The 19,215-nt window shown below is 44.9% G+C and overlaps 2 protein-coding genes across 2 annotated transcripts in view; one reads left to right on the plus strand and one right to left on the minus strand.

Annotated features, from left to right (window-relative positions):
- Positions 1–1,931: 1,931 nt before the first annotated feature.
- Positions 1,932–4,153, plus strand: rasl11b (RAS-like, family 11, member B). The gene is made up of 4 exons (XM_034531036.1): positions 1,932–2,170; positions 2,277–2,333; positions 2,443–2,519; positions 3,116–4,153. Exons 1-4 carry the CDS (start codon positions 2,056–2,058, stop codon positions 3,599–3,601), a joined length of 735 nt encoding a protein of 244 aa, XP_034386927.1. The 5' UTR covers positions 1,932–2,055; the 3' UTR covers positions 3,602–4,153.
- Positions 4,154–5,560: 1,407 nt separating this feature from the next.
- Positions 5,561–19,215, minus strand: part of scfd2 (sec1 family domain containing 2) — a 51,867-nt gene continuing 38,212 nt past the window's right edge. The window contains exons 4-6 of the mRNA XM_034531043.1: positions 11,557–11,691; positions 7,755–7,874; positions 5,561–5,889 (exon numbers count right to left, since the gene is read on the minus strand). Coding sequence (XP_034386934.1) covers positions 5,800–5,889; positions 7,755–7,874; positions 11,557–11,691 — 345 coding nt within the window. The 3' untranslated portion in view covers positions 5,561–5,799. The remainder of the gene's footprint in view (positions 5,890–7,754; positions 7,875–11,556; positions 11,692–19,215) is intronic.

Here is a 19,215-nt window from a genome sequence, read left to right on the forward strand (position 1 = left end):
CCACAAAGAGACACAAAACGACCACAAAGAGACACAAAACGACCACAGAAAGGTGCTCAGCGACCAGCGTTGAGGTCTTCTGGTCTTCTGGCGGCTCATTGTCTCACAATGCAGCTCTGGTGTGACTCATTCAACGTTTTTCTGAGTGAATCCCGGCGCGTCGCCGGGTTAACGGGCTGGAAACACCTCCCATTGTCGCCCGTCATCGGCCTGGTGGCTGCAGCCTCTTTAGCCCACGCGTGCGCTCCAGCGTGGGATAAAGAGGCTTTGATTACAACGCCTCACTCACATCATTCATCTGGAGAAAAGAACGGCGCAGGAGCTCGAGCTCGATTTGCAGCTCACGCGTAATCGGATGCAAGAATGTGCAGTATTCATCTTCCCCACAATGCAGCTGGGCTCACCGTGATGTGGCGAGGGGGACGCTCAGAGAGGATCACGGATCCCGGGGGCCAATTTCACATTTCAGCGCGGCCGCCTGTCATCAGCACTCTTATCAAAAATACATACCAGACCATAATCAACAGGAGGGGATGCCAAAATACCTCAGAGCCCATGAGCACGAATGAAAGACAGGTGGGGGGGGGGGGGGGGGGGGGGCAAAGACATGATACAGGTGAAATTCAGAGCAGGAGACCAGCTGCTCAGCTGATTTGTGGCGTGAAACATTATCAACAAACATGTTATTATATTTTAATATCTCCTAAAAAAATAGATACATAATTGACCTCTTTGTTGCTTTCTTTTGGTGGATAAGTGGCTGAAATGTTGTGTTATTTCTGGATGTGGAGGCCTGCTGCAGCTTTTTCACATGAGCTCTTGTTAGGTATGTGTGTGTGTGTGTGTGTGTGTGTGTGTGTGTGTGTGTGTGGGGGGGGGGGGGGGGGGGGTGGGGGGGTCATTAACATCAGCAGTCGGTAACCCCCATGCATGATTCACAAGTGTAGCTGCATGTCTGAACACGTTCAGGCTGCAAAACAACACTGTGATGCTATCTAAAAAACACATAAGAAATATTAAGATTGAGGTGAAACAGCTGCAGCTTTCAGAGACTCATTTATACACATTTATTAATAAAAACTATATATTATGAAGCTTTATGCAGAGGGGTTAGTTCACACAGCATTCAGAGACTCATTTATACACATTTCTTAATAAAAACTATATATTATGAAGCTTTATGCAGAGGGGTTAGTTCACACAGCATTCAGAGACTCATTTATACACATTTCTTAATAAAAACTATATATTATGAAGCTTTCTGCAGAGGGGTTTGTTCACACAGCTTTCAGAGACTTATTTATACACATGTATTAATAAAAACTATATAGTATGAAGCTTTATGCAGAGGGGTTTGTTCACACAGCATTCAGAGACTCATTTATACACATTTATTAATAAAAACTATATATTATGAAGCTTTATGCAGAGGGGTTAGTTCACACAGCATTCAGAGACTCATTTATACACATTTATTAACAAAAACATGGAGGAAACTGTCTGCAGTATTCTCTGATTTATGGAATATGGAGTTATATATATTGGTATATGTAGAAACCTCTATAACATTAATATTTCAACAACATGAATCAATAATTTGTTGAAACATTTCCTTTCTGTAAATGAACATGATCACATATCTATCAAGACGAGGCCTCGTGCGCATGCTTAATGATAATATGGATCATAATAATAACACTATAACATCGTTACGTGACAGCAGGTGAACCGAAGCGACACGCGGCGGCTCGCGCTCCCCACCTGCTAGAGCAGCCCTGTGCTGTGCGCCTCACCCCGTACACGTGTAGGCGGAGGCGCACGAGGAGGGGGAGGGGGGAGGAGGGGGGAGGAGGAGGAGGGAGGAGGAGGAGGAGGAGGGGGGAGGGGCCCTCTCGTGCGCTATAAAAGCCGCCCGCCTCCTCCTCTCCCGCAGCATTCTCTCTCCTCCTCTCCCGCAGCCGGATTATCACCTCCAGACGAACACGACCCTCTGCTCTTCTCTTGGTTCCTTCCGATTAGAAAACAACCCATAATATTAATAATCACAACAGTAATATGCGTCTGATCCAGAACATGACGACCATCGCGGAGTACGCAGCGCCCGAGTGCTCGGTGCCCAACCGGGTGATTAAAATCGCGGTGATTGGAGGCAGTGGAGTCGGGAAGACCGGTAAGAATCATGACGATATATTTATATATATATATTTGAGTTCTATATTTACATGTTTATTTATATATTTACATGTGTAATTAAATGGCCTTCTTCCTCCTTGCAGCGCTGGTGGTGAGGTTCCTCACGAGGCGGTTCATCGGGGACTACGAGAGAAACGCTGGTGAGTTCACGTGACGAGCAACATGTGTTCAACTGGCTTTTAAACGCATCATAATTTAATGCATGGTGAAAGTATGAGAGTTTAATTATTTGTTTGTTTTTGTGTGCAGGTAACCTCTACTCCAGAGAAGTCCAGGTGGACGGAGAGCAGGTGACCATCCAGGTTCAGGACACTCCTGGTGTGGAGGTGAGATCCTCTCCTAAATATAGATATTTATGTATTTCCCCTGAAGCCGTTCAACATGTAGAAGTCTGTAGAGGAGAATTCAATCCAAAAGTAATATCTCATCTGCTTCACTGTGTGGCTGTTGAGATCATCTGAGCCTCTCTAGACTGGGCACCAGTCCAAAACCCAAATATGTCTGCAGAGTCTGGCTCCCATAATCTCCCATTTAGACTAATGGGAGTGTTGAGGATCAGAGAAAATGATATCCTGATCCAGACTCTGTTTTGGAGGAGGAACCCGAAGTCTGCCTCAGCATTCCAGTTATTTAACGGGTTTTATACCAGGAGGCGACCTCCAGGAGTTAAAGCTGCATTCTCTCTCCTGACCACCAGGGGGCGACTCCTCTGGTTGTATAGAAGTCTATATAAATGACTCTACTTCTCTTGATTTATTCCCTCAGTAAACATTGTAAACATGAGTTTATGGTCTCAATCTCTAGTTTAGCTTTAGCAGAACTCGAGGCTTCAAAACATCCGTCCACATACCGACGACTACGTACACTTCATACAAGTCTTAGATTTTAATCGGCCTCTTTTCTTTCCTCCTTCTCCTCCCAGATGACCGATAACAGCATCAATCTCCCGGATCACGTGACCTGCTCCATCCAGTGGGCGGACGCGGTGGTGCTGGTTTACTCCACGACCGACCGCCGCAGCTTCGACCTGATCGAGCAGCTGCACCAGCAGATCGTCCGCACCGGCGGCGCCAGCATGCCGCCGGTGATCCTGCTGGCCAACAAGGCGGACCTGCTGCACCTGAGGTGCGTGGACCCCCAGCAGGGCCCGGTGCTGGCGGCGGCGCTGGGCTGCTCCTTCTACGAGGTGTCCGCCAGCGAGGACTACAGCCAGGTGCACAAGGCCTTCCACCGGCTGTGCTGCCAGCTGGCCAAGCAGCAGCCGCCGGCGCCGGCGCCGCCCGCCAACTCCGCGGAGAAGAGGCGCTCGCCCCTCATCCCCAGGCCGAAGTCGCCCAACATGCAGGACCTGAAGCGCCGCTTCAAGCAGGCGCTGTCGGCCAAAGTGAGGACCGCCACCTCGGTGTGAGGGGAGCGGCGTCGGTTTTTAAACGAACACGAAACACCCCCCCGCGGCCCCCACGGCGGCCGGAGAAAGAAAGCCTTCTGAGGCGGGAGAGATTTACCGCTTCTACGCTTTGAAGATCCTCGGAGATCAGACCGGAGGACGGAGCTTCACGGAGGCCACGCCCCTCCTCGTTGGCGGCGTCCGTCCGGTCGGACAGCGAGCGTGAGCGCGAAGAGTCGCCGTCAAGCCGCGAGAGACGGCGGCGCGAGGACGCAGGAGCAGCCGTGAGAGACCGTACGGTCCAGGACGGCTGGTTTTGGTTGTTCGGACCGCCACGGCACGGCGAGGTGCGTGCTGGTGGTCCTGATGCTGAACTCTGGAGCCGGGCTCAGTGCAGCCCTGTGTGTGTGTGTGTGTGTGTGTGTGTGTGTTCCGATCCATCACTGTGCAGAACGGACTGATGCAGCGTTATGTAGCGAAGATGCACTTTATGAAAAAGGAGCGATCCAAAAGAGACTTTTTGTTTGTGACAAATTCACCTTTTTGTGTTCACAATAAAATAAATGATGAATTTAACTTGTGTTTGGTGCATTCGACAGTTCACGCGCAGACTATATGTACTTAAACTAACACAATGGAGCGGCTGAGCAGTCGCTACGGCAACGAGACACGAGTAAGAAGACAAATAAACGCGTCTCCAAAAAAATAATGGAGTCATGTATCCATGTGGTGCAGCAGATTTAAGTCAAACATTTTCATTAAAACCTTTTTATCCCCTCAGTAAACATTTATAAATTATGGGAATTTAGAGTCAAACAGACCATAAAGCAGGGTCGGAGTGGAACTGGTTGCAAAAAAAACCAAGATGGCGACATCCATAATCCAAGATGGCGATGTCCATAATCCAAGATGGCGACGTCCATGGACACTTATTATATACAATCTGTGGTTGGTGCACAAAACTTTTACAAAGATGGAGAATTTGTCTTTAAAGTAAATATCTTACAGGATAATGAACCTTTGTTTATAATATTTAATACTTGTTTAAAGGCAATAAAGTAGTTCATGTATGAGATGAGTCTACAGATGATTAGAACCCCTCCTCTCTATAGTGGAGGTTGTTGGTGGTCCAACAGTCATAGAAGGCAATGAAACCTTTAATGAACGAGTTAAAGTACCGGGTGGCACTGAGGGGCCCACGGGGGTCCACAGGGGGTCCACAAGGGCCCACGGGGGTCCACAGGGGGTCCACAAGGGGTCCACAGGGGGTCCACAAACAGACGTGAACCACAGACTCTCTTCTTCTCTTTCCGGTTCTGTCGTTAACGTCTTAAAATCGACACATTTGTGAATGAGAGCAGTTCGGATAATGAAAACTGCTTTTAAAAAGGACATTTGAGTGACAGATATCTTAATAAACCTCCTTAATAAACGCTTCTACACGGTTGAAGGGAAGAATGTGAAACAGCCTGCGAGGGTTCATGTTAGTTTTTAATTAGAAATCTACTGAGAAATCAGAAGCTCCCAGAAGGCGAGGAGGAGAAAAACTAATGATAATAAGCGCCTGTGTGTGTGTGTGTGTGTGTGTTGTTGTTAGAGATCTGTTTGTTTACAATCCAGAACTTCTATTATCCGAACCGCTTATCCTATTCAGGGTCGGGGGCGCTGGAGCCGATCCCAGCTGACATTGGGCAAAGTCAGGGGGGGGGAGAGGGGGGGCACCTGGACTGAGGGAGGAACCCGGAGAACCTGGAGGGAACCCACTCGGAGAACGTGCAGACTCCACACAGAGGGACCCGGGTTCGATCCCACCATCCAGACACACACACGCACACGCACACGCACACACACACACACACACACACACACACACACACACACACACACACACACACACACACACACACACACACACACACACACACACACACACACACACACACACACACACACACACACACACACACACACACACACACACGCGATTGAACAGATTTATTCGTATTTCTTTTTGACAGATTTCAGTTTATTTTTAAAACCCCTTTTCCGGTTCTAATTTTCTATCATGAACCTCGTGGCATCGAACACACGAGCAGGATGGGAATGTTTCTCCTCGGCTCGCAGCCCGGCGAGGCGTCGAGGCGCCGCATGTGTCCCCGCCCCCCCCGCCGCCCGCCGCCTCTCATCCACGTGCATCTTTTGCACACGATGGCGTTTCTTTAGGCGGAGCCGCCCGGCAGCCTCCGGGTGGGGAAGAGCAGCTCGGGGACGTCCGTGGGCCGCAGTAGTCTGGTGGACAGAACCAGCACCTGGAGCACAACAACAACAACAACATCATCGTCATCAACAACATGCGTCGCGGTTGGAGTGGGTCACCGGGTCCCCGTTTATGAATGAAGCTGAATGAATGAGTCACGAGGAGCATGAATCAGGTGGCGACGTGTTTATTCTATTAATCACTTGAGGAAGCGTTGGCTTCACCTGAGGGTTCAAACACCTTGCAAAGCTACACCTTTACAAATGGGAAAAAAATAACAATAATAATAATAAAAGTGAATTTGGCAAGTTTCCATGAGCTTTTACAGCCGAGCGAGTCGTAACAAAAGGGGCGGAGCCATGTGGTTCATACGACCCTCACTTAAAACATCCTAAACTAACCTCTCAGGTTCTTTCTCCCCCAAACAGCTCGAGCTTGTGGACCCGGGAAAAAGAACGTGGAGGGGAGCGCCGACCTTCAGGCGACCTTCAGGCGACCTTAAAGCGACCTTCAGGCAACCTTCAGGCGACCTTCAGGCGACTTCCTCGTCCTCCTCGCAGGACGTTGTGTAACAGAGGAGCTCCGTGTTGCTTTAACTTCTGGGAATGTTTGCAGTGGCCGAGTGTGTTTCAACACAGGAGCTTTGGCCGCCAACACGTGCACGCACACACACACACACACACACGTGCACGGTGTGCAGGTTGGAGTGCGTGTGGCCCAGAAGCTCGTTCTTTATACAGTTTGTCCTGATTACAGACGCTTTGATCCCCTCCAGGCCTTTCATTGCCCGTGGCCTCCTCCTTAAAAGCCTTTTATTAAGACAAACCACATCACTCGTCTGATCTCCCCCCCCCCCCCCCCCCATCCCATCTCCTCTTCCTCCCCCCTTCCTCCTCTTCCTCACACACAGAGAGCAAACACGTCCGTCTGCATGTTTTGCACGTCAGTGTGGACCGAATAAGTAATTGTCACTTAAAAACAAACCCAACGCGGTGGGGTTTGCAGACGTTCGTAGCGACGCTCTTCACCTCCACACACACACCTGAGCAGCAGCCAGCTGTGAGTGGAGGTGAAGAGCTAACCCCCCCCCCCCCCCCCCCCCCACACACACACACACACACACACACCTGAGCAGCAGCCAGCTGTGTGTGGAGGTGAAGAGCTAACCCCCCCCCCCACACACACACACACCTGAGCAGCAGTCAGCTGTGAGTGGAGGTGAAGAGCTAACCCCCCCCCCCCCCCACACACACACACACACACACACCTGAGCAGCAGCCAGCTGTGTGTGGAGGTGAAGAGCTAACCCTCCCCTCCCTCCCCCCCCCCACACCCGCCGATCGTGTGCGGTATTGATTAGATTGGTTTATTGTTGTTTTGCATCTTCTAAGAAACGTCACCCTCACAGGGTGTGTTTACGGGGACACGGAGGATTGCGCAACACATATCCAGCGGCGAGCTGATGATTTACAATCCTGTTAAACGCATAACAAGTAATTTTATGTTTAAACCGTCACTCAAAATCAAATCAAATATTAATTACACATTAAATATGTAAAATGATTTTTTAAAAAGTTAATTCATTAATTTATCCATTCATATATATATTTACTTTATTTTTTATTATTATTATTATTTATTATTATTATTTATTTATTTATTTGAGCTTTGTGATTTTGGTCTACAATGCAAAAATAAATTCTACTGATTTAAATTCGGGGTTTATGAAGTGGATATCGATGCAATCTGCAATGTCGTTGAACGTAAACATCAATAATACTTTAATTTAATGCATGAAGCACATTTTCAACGGCCGCCAGTGTGATGAATCGAGTTATCACCATTTATCAATGGAATGACGCCACGTGTACGTTCAGGGCTTTTATTGTGAAAGGGAACTGTTCGTCATCTGCTCACCTGAGCGCTGGGTTTGTGCGTCGCGACGACCTCTCGGATGAGACGCAGCTCTGAAGGCGTGACTCCGCCCACCAGGAAGAGGAGGAGCAAAGGGTTGTCGCTGGGATGCGGACGACTCACCTGCAGACGGAACGTTGTGATTGGTCAGTTTATTACTAATAGATATCACATGAAACTTCACATTAAGAGGAGTTATTGTGTTATAGGGTCAAAACATGACCTCATAGATATCACATGAAACTTCACCACTTCATCACTCACATTAAGAGGAGTTATTGTGTTACAAGTCTTATGAGATGTTATGTTTACATATGCAAATGAGGTGTTATATAATGGTAACTTTTGGTGAATTTAGGAGACATCTGAGGACACCAACAGACATGTTGACGTGTTCTGGAAGGCCCGCCCACATCTCTAAATAGAGAGTTGTTGATCTGGTTTCTGACCATCGATTGTTTTTTGGTGATAAACAACCCGCTTTCTTTCCTCATCTCGTGTGATATCGTGGCGATGCCTCCAGGAAACCCGTCTCCGTGACTCCAAAACAAAGCCCCCCCCCCCCCCCCCCCCCACGATTAGACGTCCACGACCTCATGGAGGTCATCGAGGTTGAAACACACGTGTGCTCGAAACACGTGTGTTTCAAAACCCACGAAGAAGAAACCGGCTCGTGCAGCACGGAGAGCGTTATTCCAACAGCACGGTGATCTGGTGTTTCTGCTATCGGCTGCCACACTTACAGCGAGTGTGAATGCTGTATGCAATCATGCTGCAGGTGGGGGGGGGGGGGGGGGGGGGGGGGGGGGGGAGAGAGAGAGAGAGAGAGAGAGAGAGAGAGAGAGAGAGAGAGAGAGAGAGAGAGGGGCTGAACACGTGAAGACCCAGCAGGCAGAGGCGGCGCATGTCGAGGGTGATTCAACATGTGTTGAACAGGATAAACGTGTGTGTGTGTGTGTGTGTGTGTGTGTGTGTGTGTGTGTGTGTGTGTGTGTGTGTGTGTGTTGCTGGAGGTTTCGACACACACACGATTCGATGCTGCAGAGTGTGAAGCATGTGCACGGCCACGCATTGAGACACGGGAAGGGGAGGGGCTTATGAACGTGTGCACGGAAAACAATACAAACAAACAAGCTTTATCTACATTATGCTTTATTTATCTATTGCATGCTTTATTTATTTTATGCTTTATCTCTTTTATGCTTTATGTATTTAATGCTTTATCTATTGCATGCTTTATTTATTTAATGCTTTATCTATTATCTATTTTATGCTTTATTTATTTAATGCTTTATCTATTTCATGCTTTATTTATTTAATGCTTTATCTATCGCATGCTTAATCTATATTTAATGCTTTATCTATTGCATGCTTAATCTATATTTAATGCTTTATCTATTGCATGCTTTATCTACATTATAATTTATCTATTTAATGCTTAATCTATTTTATGTTTTATTTATTTCATGCTTTATCTATTGCATGCTTTATTTATTTTATGCTTTATTTATTTTATGCTTTATCTATTTTATGCTTTATTTATTTAATGCTTTATCTATTGCATGCTTAATCTATATTTAATGCTTTATCTATTGCATGCTTTATCTACATTGTAATTTATCTATTTAATGCTTTATCTATTTTATGCTTTATTTATTTAATGCTTTATTTATTTCATGCTTTATCACGTGCATCACTCTATTATTTGATATTTGATTGACATCGTCGTTAGAGAAAAGGGGAGGGTCTTCTTCCCGTCGCTGCACCCTTTCTGGGTTGCGATATCGTATTAATCCGATATTTCTATCCACTTTAATGCAGACGTCGAAGCTCTGGATGCTGATTCGTGGACAGTTTGAGGACTCTGTGATTGTTGAGTTGGCCTAAGCAACACGGGCTCCGCGCTGGTCCAGGACCCAGACTGAAGGGTCCAGGATCCAGACTGAAGGGTCCAGGATCCAGACTGAAGGGCCCAGGATCCAGACTGAAGGGCCCAGGATCCAGACTGAAGGGTCCAGGATCCAGACTGAAGGGCCCAGGATCCAGACTGAAGGGCCCAGGATCCAGACTGAAGGGTCCAGGATCCAGACTGAAGGGCCCAGGATCCAGACTGAAGAGCCCAGGATCCAGATTGAAGGGCCCAGGATCCAGACTGAAGAGCCCGGTTTACTGGTGCACACAATGTGGTTAAAAATATCATTTTTTATTGTTGTTTTATAGCGTGGAGGGCGTGCTCCTGTAGAACGCTCCGAGGTTTAAAGGTTTATAGATTTAGTCTGACTGACTTGGAGGTTCGTGGGCCAAGTTTGTTAATTTGTGTAAAAACCAAGGCCACGGTTACACAACCGGTCTACCCCCCCCCCGGGGTATTTATCCCTTTAAACAGGCCCAGATGAGGGCTAATCAGAGTACATGTCTGTTGGATAAATAATAATATTACTGTAACCTGGTCTTCCTCTGACGCTTTCAAAACAAGGAAAAAAACAAGCTGTAAAAGAAAGAATTAATAATTTAAAGAGTTTAATTCCTGCCGACAATTTCTCAATCCGTGCGAATCAAACTGCGTTCTTATTAAAAAGGTGAAATCAGGGGTTTTAAAAATGGATGAACGAGGGTTTCCTGTTACCGTGCGTGTGCACCTGGACGTCACCTGAGGATTACGCCTTCAAAATAAATGTCACTCTCTGACGCCGTGTCACGTTTAAATGTGATTCATTATCGTTGAGCAAAGCAGTTTGATTGATCATTTACATTTTGCTTCGCAGTTACACTTTTGGAAGTATCAAAAATCTGAATATCATCAATTAAAAATAAATTGAACTGAATTGACTCATTAGACCAATTTGAGATTGTTTGATGTTGAATAGTAATAATACAAACCTTTAAAGATTCAGATGATCAGTGCTTTGGACTTCTGGTTGTATAGAAGTCTATGCTTCATGTGTTAAAGCTGCATTCTCTCTACTGACCACCAGGGGGCGACTCCTCTGGTTGTATAGAAGTCTATGCTTCATGTGTTAAAGCTGCATTCTCTCTCCTGACCACCAGGGGGCGACTCCTCTGGTTGTATAGAAGTCTATGCTTCATGTGTTAAAGCTGCATTCTCTCTCCTGACCACCAGGGGGCGACTCCTCTGGTTGTATAGAAGTCTATGCTTCATGTGTTAAAGCTGCATTCTCTCTACTGACCACCAGGGGGCGACTCCTCTGGTTGTATAGAAGTCTATGCTTCATGTGTTAAAGCTGCATTCTCTCTCCTGACCACCAGGGGGGCGACTCCTCTGGTTGTATAGAAGTCTATGCTTCATGTGTTAAAGCTGCATTCTCTCTCCTGACCACCAGGGGGCGACTCCTCTGGTTGTATAGAAGTCTATATAAATGACTCTACTTCTCTTGATTTATTCCCTCAGTAAACATTGTAAACATGAGTTTTTGGTCTCAATCTCTAGTTTCAAGTCTTCTTCAATACTGCGTGATGTTCATTTAGTAAATTATGTCAAACAGACCATAAAGCAGGGGATGCTTTAGGGGCGAGGCTACACGGTGATTGACAGGTCGCTACTACGGCGTTGTCCAGTCCAGTGTTGGGTTGCACTAAAAGAAACTTAGCTGATGTTTTTTAAGCCAAGTATAATACAAACAGTCCTGTTTATTTAATTGCCATAATTAGCCCCCAAACTAATATCACAGTCAATGTGAACTACGGTACCTTGATCCATCAAATCCTGGCTGTAAAACGTAAAAAGGTGGCGCTACGATAAAGACACCTGGTCCTCGGTGAGAAGGTGTGCACAGAGCCCACTGACCTTCATGAACATGCTGAAGCCGGTCTTCAGCAGGTCGGTGAGGCCTCCGGACGTGTGCTCGATGTCGGGGCACTCAGGCCGGTCCGGGTGGAAGACCTCCTCCAGGATCTGCCGCAGGAACGGACGATATGTGGCCTGAGGAGGGGAGAAAAAACACGACAAACGTCAACACGGAACAAACGTCAACACGGAACAAACCAACGTTCCTAAATATAGAAGTGAGATGTTCCACAGTGAACAGCGTGGACGCGACCTCCTCTAGGAGAGTGGGCCGTGGGCGTCAGAGCTATAAACAGCTCCGGCTGACTCACGAGCGCCATCAGAAACCTCTTTTGACTCAATGGCACCGATAAAAACACCCAAACTGTGAACGCCATACTTTGAGATTTTATATTAAATTAACTCAACAATATATATATATATATATATATATATATATATATATATATATATATATATACACACATACATACAGTATTTATATAAATATATAATATATACATATATATTATATATTTATATATATTATTTATTTACATATATATATATATATTGTTTATATATACGTATATATTAATATAAATACTGTATATATTATTTATATATAAATATATATACGTATATAATATATATACGTATATATATATACGTATACATATTATATGTATAATATATATATTATATGTATAATATATACATATATATGTATATTTATATATATATATATAAATATATATATATATAAATAATATATATATATAAATATATAATATATATATGTATATATATATATGTATAAATATATAAATATATATAAATATACATATATATATTTATATAAATATATACCTATGTATAAATATATATATATATATACGTATATATATATATATATAATATATATATATACGTATATACATATTATATATATATATTATATGTATAATATATACATATATATGTATATTTATATATTTAAAGTGATTGTGTCTCTCATATAAAAAGTAAAGTAAAGATGTTCTCGCTTCACAGTAAATGTCAGAATGATGAAGTGAACAATCTGAATTTTCCCCGTGAGCTCGCTGGACCCTGAAGGTCGCCTCCCGTGAGCCGAAGGTCGTTCTCACCGCTTCTTCCCGGCGAGCACAAACACATCGACACGTCACATGACACGAGCTCCGGAACAACAGCACCATTTTAATTATGCATTAATCTCAACGTTTAAAAGATCACAAACAAAAGAATAACCCCAAAAGAAACTATTGAATGAACATTTTTAAATACGATGATAACAATAATAAACAAGTGATAATTATTTAGTGACACCAGAGGAAAATAGAATAGCAGTAAGAGTTTGTGGAACGTAAATGAAGTACAAGATTCAACTAAAATAGACACTAAAATAGGTAGAAATATAAAGTGTGTCAGAAGGGGAAGGTAACTGAACTAAAATAGAAAAGTAATATTGTGCATGAAGTGTCCGTCCTGCAGAAAGGGGGAGGAGTCACACGGTTTGATGGTACTTCTGATACTCGTTCTCCTTCTTTCTCAGAGGTTCTCAGCAGGAATCTGAGCTATTTCCTCTGTGGGAGTGAAGTCTGGCGACTCGGGGAACAATAACAGCCGATAACAGCTGCTTTGTTTGGGCCCTGAGAGTCTTAAAATAGAACCACAGGGATCTGGTGACACGGCAGAACCTTAGTTATGGAACTAAAGTATGCAGAACCTGAGTTATGGAACTAAAGTACGCAGAACCTGAGTTATGGAACTAAAGTATGCAGAACCTGAGTTATGGAACTAAAGTACGCAGAACCTGAGTTATGGAACTAAAGTATGCAGAACCTGAGTTATGGAACTAAAGTACGCAGAACCTGAGTTATGGAACTAAAGTACGCAGAACCTGAGTTATGGAACTAAAGTACGCAGAACCTGAGTTATGGAACAAAACTATGCAGAACCTGAGTTATGGAACTAAAGTACGCAGAACCTGAGTTATGGAACTAAAGTACGCAGAACCTGAGTTATGGAACTAAAGTACGCAGAACCTGAGTTATGGAACTAAAGTATGCAGAACCTGAGTTATGGAACTAAAGTACGCAGAACCTGAGTTATGGAACTAAAGTACGCAGAACCTGAGTTATGGAACTAAAGTACGCAGAACCTGAGTTATGGAACAAAAGTACGCAGAACCTGAGTTATGGAACTAAAGTACGCAGAACCTGAGTTATGGAACTAAAGTATGCAGAACCTGAGTTATGGAACTAAAGTACGCAGAACCTGAGTTATGGAACTAAAGTATGCAGAACCTTAGTTATGGAACTAAAGTATGCAGAACCTGAGTCATGGAACTAAAGTATGCAGAACCTGAGTTATGGAACTAAAGTATGCAGAACCTGAGTTATGGAACTAAAGTATGGAGAACCTGAGTTATGGAACTAAAGTACACAGAACCTGAGTTATGGAACTAAAGTACGCAGAACCTGAGTTATGGAACTAAAGTACACAGAACCTGAGTTATGGAACTAAAGTACGCAGAACCTGAGTTATGGAACTAAAGTACGCAGAACCTGAGTCATGGAACTAAAGTACGCAGAACCTGAGTTATGGAACTAAAGTATGCAGAACCTGAGTTATGGAACTAAAGTATGCAGAACCTGGGTTATGGAACTAAGGTATGCAGAACCTGAGTTATGGAACTAAAGTACGCAGAACCTGAGTTATGGAACTAAAGTACACAGAACCTGAGTCATGGAACTAAAGTACGCAGAACCTGAGTTATGGAACTAAAGTATGCAGAACCTGAGTTATGGAACTAAAGTACGAACGAAACATCTGGACACACACACACACACAAGTACACACACGCACACACGTACACACACACACACACACAAGTACACACACACACGTACACACACGCACAAATGTTGTCCAAATGCTAAAGCATCGAGGTGTTCCACCAGTGTGTATCCTCCTCCTTCAGTCCCAGAGGAGCTGCCTATCAGGCCGGTGTGTGTGTGTGTGTGAGGTGGTGTGTGTGTGTGTGTGTGGGGTGGTGTGTGTGTGTGTGTGTGAGGTGGCGTGTGTGTGTGTGTGTGTGTGTGTGGGGTGGAGGGGGATCCTGCAGTCCACGTTGTTTAAAATCGTGAATTATATAAACTGACATTTGCTTCTACCGACTTCCCTTTAATTAATGCACGGGTCATCCTGAGCATCGAGTAAACAAATGAATGATTCACCTCCGGCTAAATAACACGCTCACGCAACACACACACACACACAACAACAACAACACGCGTAAACACGACCAAATCCAGCCCACGGTCACGCACACACACTCCGTTTTTACATCTGCTATCCCCAGCAAAAAAAAGCTGAAAGCAATCAGACGCCCACATGAAAACAATATTAGAGTTAGTCATACGATAATGCCAGAGATTAAATATTCCCGTCTGCACGCACACACACACACACACACACACACACACACACACACACACACACACACACACACACACCAGTTTCCCCAGACTCATGTTCCAGAGAACAGAACAGACTGGAATGTCTTTGGAGGTAATGAATTATAATGAAGTTGTACGACGCATCTCATTTGAACCCCTTAAAATGTGTTGGGCAACATCGCCGTGACGACGAGGCTCCAGGGAATTGAAACACTAACCCGGATAAAGAAAAGATGTTGGATTGTTCCTTCTAAAAGGATGGAAGTGAGCTGAATAGTACTTCTCCTCTCGGGGAGACACTACCACTTTAGTCCACAGGGGGCGACAGAACCAACACTACCACTTTAGTCCACAGGGGGCGCCAGAACCAACACTACCACTTTAGTCCACAGGGGACACCAGAACCAACACTACCACTTTAGTCCACAGGGGGCGACAGAACCAACACTACCACTTTAGTCCACAGGGGGCGACAGAACCAACACTACCACTTTAGTCCACAGGGGGCGCCAGAACCAACACTACCACTTTAGTCCACAGGGGGCGACAGAACCAACACTACCACTTTAGTCCACAGGGGGCGCCAGAACCAACACTACCACTTTAGTCCACAGGGGGCGACAGAACCAACACTACCACTTTAGTCCACAGGGGGCGACAGAACCAACGCTACCACTTTAGTCCACAGGGGGCGCCAGAACCAACGCTACCACTTTAGTCCACAGGGGGCGCCAGAACCAACGCTACCACTTTAGTCCACAGGGGGCGCCAGAACCAACACTACCACTTTAGTCCACAGGAGGCGCCAGAACCAACACTACCACTTTAGTCCACAGGGGGTGACAGAACAAACACTACCACTTTAGTCCACAGGGGGCGACAGAACAAACACTACCACTTTAGTCCACAGGGGGCGCCAGAACCAACACTACCACTTTAGTCCACAGGAGGCGCCAGAACCAACACTACCACTTTATTCCACAGGGGGCGCCAGAACCAACACTACCACTTTAGTCCACAGGGGGCGACAGAACCAACGCTACCACTTTAGTCCACAGGGGGCGCCAGAACCAACGCTACCACTTTAGTCCACAGGGGGCGCCAGAACCAACACTACCACTTTAGTCCACAGGAGGCGCCAGAACCAACACTACCACTTTAGTCCACAGGGGGTGACAGAACAAACACTACCACTTTAGTCCACAGGGGGCGACAGAACAAACACTACCACTTTAGTCCACAGGGGGCGCCAGAACCAACACTACCACTTTAGTCCACAGGAGGCGCCAGAACCAACACTACCACTTTATTCCACAGGGGGCGCCAGAACCAACACTACCACTTTAGTCCACAGGGGGCGACAGAACCAACACTACCACTTTTGTCCACAGGGGGCGCCAGAACCAACACTACCACGTTAGTCCACAGGGGCGACAGAACCATCACTACCACTTTAGTCCACAGGGGGCGCCAGAACCATCACTACCACTTTAGTCCACAGGGGGTGACAGAACAAACACTACCACTTTAGTCCACAGGGGGCGCCAGAACCAACACAACCACTTTAGTCCACAGGGGGCGCCAGAACCAACACTACCACTTTAGTCCACAGGGGGCGCCAGAACCAACACTACTACTTTAGTCCACAGGGGGCGCCAGAACCAACATTACCACTTTAGTCCACAGGGGGCGCCAGAACCAACACTACATGAAAGTTGTTGTTTCCCTACTTTAAATATGGAAGTGACGCTGACTTCACTCAAGACACGAACATCGGTCTCCTGGGTGAAAGTCCAGCGTTGCTGTTTTTACATACAAATTGATTATGTGTATTTAGCGTGACCTATTGTTGGTAAAAGAAGAGTGTGTATGCCTTGTTTGTGTGTTTGTGAAAAAAAATATGAAATATTGTTTTTGTTAATTGAGTGAGTAAAGGTCCGGGTTTAAAATGAATTCATCTCCCACACAAACATGAACATACTTTCAAAACTCAAGTACTATTTCATTTTTGGAGGGGCGGGGCTACAAGGTGATTGACAGGTCGACATCAGAGATGTACACGGCGTCTCTACGTCCACATATGGTCACTTCCTCGTTGCAAAAAAAAACCAAAATGCAGAACTCGAGGCTTCAAATCATCAGTCCGCAAAGTTCTCCTATTTCTCATATGCATGTATGTAAGTCTTTGTCTCTACTTTAGTGTATTCTTGTTATTGATAAACTTTAATGGGAGTTGTAAACGTTGCATCTACCAGACCAAGATATTTATTACATGTGTAAAGTGAGGCTGATGGATTTCTGGTGTTTTCTCAAGAGCAGCGGGTTAAGATGTCACGCTGTCCTTCTTTTTATATGAAATCATTTTCACAAGAACAAGGACACGCGGTTCTGTCGCCTCTCCACAGAAACACAGGCGCACACATTGAGTCGCCTCAAACAACACAAGGACACGTTTTATTCCATGTTTCTGTTCGTCCCTGTTGATTTATGGGATGCACCAGAGTCCTTCTTACTTTTAAGGTGCCGGGTTTACCAAATTAATTTGTTTGCTACCCGTTGAAACACAAATTAAGTAAGAAATTAATTGATTTCTGTTGAAAATAAAAAATATAAATATATAAATCTTCTAAGTCCGTGTCACTGCAACACAAAACCATTAACTTAAGTGAATTAATCATTTTTGCTTTTAACTAACCTAATAACATTTTAATTAAAACCAAAGTGCACTTTTCTTTCAATTCAATTCAATTCACTTTATTTTGTATAGCCCAATATCAAAAATTACAAATTACCCTCAGAGGGCTTTACAATCTGTACACATACGACATCCCTGACCTTTGACCTCACATCGGATGTCTAAGCTGAACTGGAAGCGATGGCTGACGTTCAAACTGGGAAGTTTATCAACAGTCACCGGAGGTTTCAGTCGGTTGCAATCTGCGACTTCACCACTAGGCGTCGCCGTATCCGACACGCTGCGCCTTTAAAGAACGGCCGGCAGAAGGAACGCGAGGAGAAACAGGTTTTAAATCATTACATTTAGACTATTGCACATTTTACAGATATTAGAATGATTTGATTATTTAAGAAATGTCCATTTATCTCATTCAGACTGAAAACTCTTGGATGGTTTTGGTTGCGTTCACTAAAGTTCTTCTTGCAGCATTTTTTGTTTTTGGTGCTATTTCTCCAATTCTTGTGCACGTGCTAGAAACACCTGCCTTTATGTAGTGTGTAGGGGGCGTGGCCTATTATAACGTAAACAATCTGCCACGCCCCCTTCTAATTTATGAAGAATTTTATTGGAACGTTTGGTGGATCTGGAGTTGACTATCGGAGACATTTAGGTCCGATGACATGAAAACGTTTTGACGCTTTAATGTACTTTAATGTACTTTAATGACCTCAACGGACTTAAAGGAACAGTTTGACATTTTGGGAAAGAAGCTTCTTCCCTTTCCCTATGAAGATGAGAAGATTGAGTGCCAGACAATGTTCCTTTTTGTGGCTAAAACATGAGAAACGGCATGAAAATGGATGAAATGTTCTCACTACATCTCCGGCCTTGTGATTGGTTAATTGGCTCACGAGCCGGATCGATACAATGCAAAGAGAGAAGAAGAACACGAGATGTCCTCGCTGCTGCCAAAGCTTTTGTTCGAGCTCATTTCTAGTGTTTTTTTCGACAAGAAGATAATGACGATCTTTAAAGAACGGCGTCTTTTTTTTTTTATACATGCGCTCACCTTCATGTCCCAGACCTGTAATTATCTGAATATAAAAAAAAGGGAGCCAATCAGGTCCAAGGCACTGAAGAAAAAGGGTATTTCTGATCTTCTGAGTTACACGAGAAACCGACTCTCACGGTGAACCTTTAATGCTCCGGGTGACGCGACTGGAGAAAGACAAAAGGCGACCGAGGTCACAGGTGCTCGGCTGGAGGTCTGCAAGAGTCACTGAGGCAGAAACGAGGCAAATAACACCGACGGGAAGAAACATAAGAGGCAATAACTAGACATGCTGCTTCTCTTAAGGCTGGGGGGGGAGTCACCCCCTGGTGGTCAGGAGAGAGAATGCAGCTTTAACACATGAAGCATAGACTTCTATACAACCAGAGGAGTCGCCCCCTGGTGGTCAGGAGAGAGAATGCAGCTTTAACACATGAAGCATAGACTTCTATACAACCAGAGGAGTCTCC

This window comes from Cyclopterus lumpus, chromosome 4, assembly GCF_009769545.1.
Source record: "Cyclopterus lumpus isolate fCycLum1 chromosome 4, fCycLum1.pri, whole genome shotgun sequence".
Lineage (NCBI taxonomy): Eukaryota > Metazoa > Chordata > Actinopteri > Perciformes > Cyclopteridae > Cyclopterus > Cyclopterus lumpus.

Excerpts from the sequence above, each read along its gene's own strand:
- rasl11b (XM_034531036.1), top strand. The coding sequence starts at position 2,056 with ATGCGTCTGATCCAGAACATGACGACCATCGCGGAGTACGCAGCGCCC. Across the intron at positions 2,334-2,442 it reads GGACTACGAGAGAAACGCTG|GTAACCTCTACTCCAGAGAA; the intron begins GTGAGTTCACGT and ends TTTTGTGTGCAG. Across the intron at positions 2,520-3,115 it reads AGGACACTCCTGGTGTGGAG|ATGACCGATAACAGCATCAA; the intron begins GTGAGATCCTCT and ends TTCTCCTCCCAG.